This window comes from Austrofundulus limnaeus, unplaced genomic scaffold, assembly GCF_001266775.1.
Source record: "Austrofundulus limnaeus strain Quisiro unplaced genomic scaffold, Austrofundulus_limnaeus-1.0 Scaffold1, whole genome shotgun sequence".
In the NCBI taxonomy this organism is placed as follows: domain Eukaryota; kingdom Metazoa; phylum Chordata; class Actinopteri; order Cyprinodontiformes; family Rivulidae; genus Austrofundulus; species Austrofundulus limnaeus.
The window spans coordinates 5205263-5210921 of NW_013952403.1; the positions used below are offsets into that span (position 1 = coordinate 5205263).

A 5659-nucleotide genomic window follows, 5' to 3' on the forward strand; every position below is an offset into this window, starting at 1 on the left:
CACACACACACACACACACACACACACACACACACACGCACACACACACACACACGCACACGCACACACACAAAATGAAATAGACAGCAAGCAGAGTGAGAGAAAAGTTATTTTCCATCAGCAAAATAAAGAAATGCAGAACCTGGAGACAAACACCTTTTATCCTTAGTCTCAGTGAAAGGTTCCACAGTGATTAACGTCCTCCTGATATGGTCACAGTTCAATCTTAGTCTCTGAGAGRGATGGAGGCAATGATAAGCTTTGGAACTGTTTGCCAAAGCATGGTTCAGAGTGTTCGTTTTCATTTAATCAGCCATCTCTGCTGCTGTTAGTGTCTCTCAGTCATTGTCACAGAAATTAGCCAATTTGCATAAAAACATACATTGTGTCTCTCCTCTGTCTTGTTATTTGGAATATAGAGCAACTCCAACAAGTTCAAGAAGGCATGCACAGTTACAGTATTTACATATGCTGCTGGAAATGTAAAGTGGGTTATAATGGGCACACTTAGCCATTTAGTGAGTTTTGTCCTTTTTGCTCAGCCTTAAGTTTTCCAGTGAGTGATTCATGCTAGTATYTGGCCTTTTCTTAGCCTGCCCCAGATCTTATCACAATCCACCAGACTAATTCTGTATTCAGAAGAATGCACACCCGCAGAGAAAGCTTTCTTCAACTTATTGAAATGCGGTGAGGGCTGTCTTGTCAGTTGTAAAATTGTCTGAAACCAAGACAAAAGCACAGTGGAACTGCTAGCTCATAAATCACTGTGCAACATTCCCTTTGACACATGCTAACTCAACATCCTACTATTATCAGGCTTTTCCAAATATCACTGCACAGATACTGAGCTACTGTGCAGAATCAATGAACTAGTCAAACAACTGAGGATTGAAGAGCTCTGCATGGATGGAATAGCTGATAACAATGCAGCCTCTARAATGTTGTCTTGGACCTTTCAGTTGTGCGAGAAGTCATTTCACTGCTTCTGTACAGAAATATTCAGCAAAGTTAAGCCATATGGCAATTTCTCCACATTCTATATGTCATATATGTTTATCCCARTATGACTTTAGCTTGCCAGAAGGATTCCTAAATAAGGTCTGAGAGATCATTGCCGCAGTGTTGGCTGTTTTAAGTAGTTCCGTCAATCACCAACGCKTTGACAACACTCCCTCTGCATGCAATTTTTCAGAGTACACAATAATTTACATGCTGCAGCTGGACGTTCTCGTGCCGGCTACAACACTGTGCTGGCATAGGGACAGCTCTACATCCTGAAATATAGTGCACACTCTTGTGCTTGCAATTTGGTTAAAATGGTCCCCCCTTGAATAACAAGAATGTACATATCTTAATCTCATTTGATAGCTGTGCCTAGACAGAGTAATCTCTTCCAACATTATGTGCAGCATGAAGCTTATCTCTTTAAAGAGGATGCTTTTTCTTGTTTTACCATGAAACTGCTTCTGACTGAGAGAGCTTCAAAGGGCTTCTTTGTTTCATAATGTGCATGCAGCTCATTCATAGGCTTGATCTTCTTCTTTTTTCCTCCCCCCGCTCTCCTTTTCACATCTTTTTCTGTCCCTTCTCTCCATCTCTTACTTGCTTCATTCCTTTCTTCCCTCCACTGATGTATGAGTCCTTACCATACACAATTTATTGTAAACATTAGGAAAGCATTTACTCCCAACAACTATTGCCAGGTTTTTTTTTTGTTTTTTTTTTTGGTTTCTCGTGTGGATTACTGATGCAGTTCTTTTCATTCACTTCCAGCTTTACTTTTGCATAGATGTGACTCTTCTAGAGCTAAAAGCCTTTTCTAATGTGTAGGATTTTTACTATTCCACTCCTTTTGATTTAAGATGATGTGGTCTTACAGTGTACTTAAATACATGTTTRTTGGAGTGTTTCCATTTCCATCAGTCTTTTTCTCTCCAATAATGAATCTGGAAAACTGCAAGGTTCCCTGCTCTATTCTAACGTGACACAAGATTGGAGGATAAAATGAAATCTCATTTTAGTGAAGGCAGAAGAAATCTGATGAGAGGAAAATGAAGTAAATTAATCCATTCAAGCTGTAGTTACTCTGAGGACAGAGAGATTTAATTTACTACAAGGTTTGGTCACATTGGAAAAAGGATTAATTACTTGTTTTATTTTTTTTTACACAGTTGTGCTTCATGGTGTGTAAAAATATATATAAAATGTGAAACAATTTGATGATTAGTGTGCATACACATTCATCTAACTGGGCTGTACCAATGATTTAGCTTCACRGGATGTTAAACTTTATTTTCATCAATGCAAATCAAAAGAGCTGCAAATAAAGCTGATTAACCTTAAAAAATGTTAGTTGTTTGTGTTTAAAAAGGAAATGACCAAAATCTTAAGTTTATATAATTTCCTTATAACTTTCGTTATAAGAGGTGTAAGTACTCTTACATAAGCAAAACTGTGTCATACTGTTAGTTGTGGTATCTTTTATGTTTTTGAATATTAAACTGTTTGTTTTAAAACTTGTAAAGTGTTCAAATTGTTTTGATGTAAATATAATATAACTTACCGAAGATGTCTTATCTTTTTCAGAGTGTCAATGAGTTTGGCTTAGACATCATTGAGACCCCTGAAGGAGACAAGTGGCCTCAACTCATCGTTCAGCAGAACCTTGATCGGGAGCAAAAAGACACCTTTGTAATGAAGATCAAGGTGGAGGATGGTGGCAGCCCTCCCAAGTCCAGCACTGCTATTCTCCAAGTTACCATCTCAGATGTTAATGACAATCGCCCTATCTTCAAGGACAGTGAGCTGGAGGTCTCAGTGCCAGAGAATGCTCCAATGGGGACATCTGTCGCACAGCTWCATGCCACAGATGCAGACTTGGGTCCCAACGCACAAATCCACTTTGCTTTCAGCAGCCAGGTCTCCTTCTCAACCAAACGCCACTTTGCTATCAACAGTTCTACTGGGCTGATCACTGTGAAGCAACCGTTGGACAGAGAGGTAACGCCTGTTCATAAACTCATCGTCCTCGCAAGTGATGGCAGCTCAAGTCCATCCAGAGCTACAGTGATTGTTAATGTCACCGATGTCAATGACAATGTGCCCTCCATAGACACTCGCTACATCATCAACCTTGTAAATGGGACTGTTCTGCTCTCGGAGAATGCACCTCTCAACACAAAAATAGCCCTTATAACTGTAACTGACAAGGATGCAGATCTCTACGGCAAAGTGGCTTGCTACACCGACCATGATGTTCCTTTCCGGTTAAAGCCAGTCTTTAATGATCAGTTTTTACTAGAGACAGCTGCTCCTCTTGATTATGAGACAACCCGAGAATATGCTATTAAGATCGTGGCCTCAGATAGAGGGACACCTCCTTTAAATACTTCAGCTATGGTTCTAATTAAAATCAAGGATGAGAATGACAATTCACCTATCTTTCCCCAGCCTGAAATTCAGCTTTCCATACCAGAGAACAATGACCCTTCAACACAGTTAATAAAAATCAGTGCCACAGATGCGGATAGTGGACATAATGCTGAGATTATTTACACCCTTGGCCCTGATGCACCTGATGGGTTTAATGTGGACAGACAGTCAGGAATTCTCTCTGTTGGGAAGCGACTAGACAGAGAGAAACACGAGAGGTACTCATTCACTGTCATTGCAAGAGACAATGGTTCAACCCCCCTACAGAGCAATGTCACYGTTAGGCTAATTGTCCAGGACCTTAATGACAACAGCCCAGCTTTCACACACCCTGAGTACAACTTCTATGTGCCTGAGAACCTGCCTCTCTATGGCACTGTTGGTTTAATCACAGTGACTGATTCAGATGCAGGAGATAATGCTGTTATAACCCTATCCATTTTGAAYGGGAAAGACAATTTCATCATTGACCCACAAACTGGTGTGATTAAACCTAACATCACTTTTGACAGGGAGCAGCAAAGCTCCTACACATTTATGGTCAAAGCAGTTGATGGAGGGCAGCCTCCCAGCACGTCTTATGCCAAGGTCACTATTAATGTAGTAGATGTGAATGACAATCGCCCTGTATTTGTCATTCCTTCCTCCAATTACTCATATGACCTAGTACGGACCACTACCAACCCYGGTTCTGTGGTCACCCGAGTGTTTGCCATAGACAATGACACAGGTATGAACGCTGAGCTGCATTATAGTATTATCAGTAGCATCATCATCACATCTAGGGTCTCCCCTCGAGGTCTCTTTTCCATTGACAAAACAACGGGTAACATAACGTTGCAAGAGAAAATAGTATTGGCTGATCAGGGACTGCATAGGCTGGTAGTCAAGGTTAAAGATTTAGGCCAGCCTGAGTCATTACATGCTATCACTCTTGTTCACYTGTTTGTCAATGACACTGTGTCAAATGCTACCTTTATCCAAGAGCAGCTGCGGAGAAGTATGGAAACACCRTTGGATCGTAACATAGGGGACAACGAGGTAACACCTCAAGCTAATGGATATGTAATTGTTGTAATTGCTATTATAGCAGGAACCATGACTGTCATCTTGGTGATATTTGTCACTGCCTTGGTGCGATGCCGGCAGACACCCAGACAGAAAGTAGTTCAGAAGGGCAAGCAGAGTGGAGAGTGGGTGTCACCCAACCAAGAAAATCGTCAGATCAAGAAGAAGAAGAAGAGAAAGAAGCGATCTCCCAAGAGCCTTCTCTTGAACTTTGTGACTATAGATGAATCCAAGCCTGAAGACCCCACACATGAGCACGTTAATGGTACACTGGATCTCCCTGTGGAGCTGGAAGAGCAAACAATGGGAAAGTATAATTGGGCGACCACACCCACGACCTTCAAACCTGACAGCCCAGATTTAGCCAAGCATTACAAGTCGGCATCCCCTCAGCCTACATTTCAAATCAAACCAGAAACTCCTGTGGCCCCTAAGAAACATCACGTGATCCAGGAGCTCCCATTGGACAACACATTTGTGGTGGGCTGTGACTCACTCTCCAAGTGTTCATCGACTAGCTCCGACCCGTACAGTGTCTCAGAGTGCGGCTGTCAGGGGGGATTCAAGACTGCGGGGCAAATCACCACCCGGCAGGTAATTCATGACTTCTTTTTTAAACCCACCCACACTAGTTCCCACTCCCACTCCCATTGCTGTTCCCTGGTAGATGATGTGAAAGAGGGGATATGGAGGCATGAAGGCAGGGGAATTTCTCACACAAACCATGACCATGTCTACATGAATGTCATTTGCACTTAAAAGTGTGAAATGAAGTATAAATGGTACATAGTTTTTCACAATTATTAGCACTTTTTTTCACAGGCAACATAACTTCAAAACCAAAATATATTTGCAGGTTAATTTTACATTTATAAGCTTCAGTGATAGCAGAGATAATGATGCCTAGATAGTTTTACCTCAGCTGTGAATAGTTGGTGGCAATAGCTTGATGTAGGGGATTGTGTGATCAGGGATGGTGATTGAAATCTACAGATGAGTTTGAGGTCAAAGGGAAATGAAGCTGTGTATATCTGGCAGATTTGTTTAACACTGCATTTAAAATGAATTAAAGACTACTCATTTCATCAGGTATTCATTGAGCTATAAAGTGTGAAACAAATAACAAACAACATACACACACACACACACACACACACAC

At 41.3% G+C, this 5659-nt stretch overlaps 1 protein-coding gene across 3 annotated transcripts in view; it reads left to right on the forward strand.

Moving 5' to 3' along the window:
- pcdh11 (protocadherin 11) overlaps window positions 1-5659 on the forward strand; it is a 158528-nt gene that overhangs the window by 10007 nt on the left and 142862 nt on the right. For all 3 annotated transcript variants that reach the window (XM_014006429.1, XM_014006437.1, XM_014006446.1), the window contains exon 3: window positions 2587-5094. In XM_014006429.1, coding sequence (XP_013861883.1) covers window positions 2587-5094 — 2508 coding nt within the window. The remainder of the gene's footprint in view (window positions 1-2586; window positions 5095-5659) is intronic.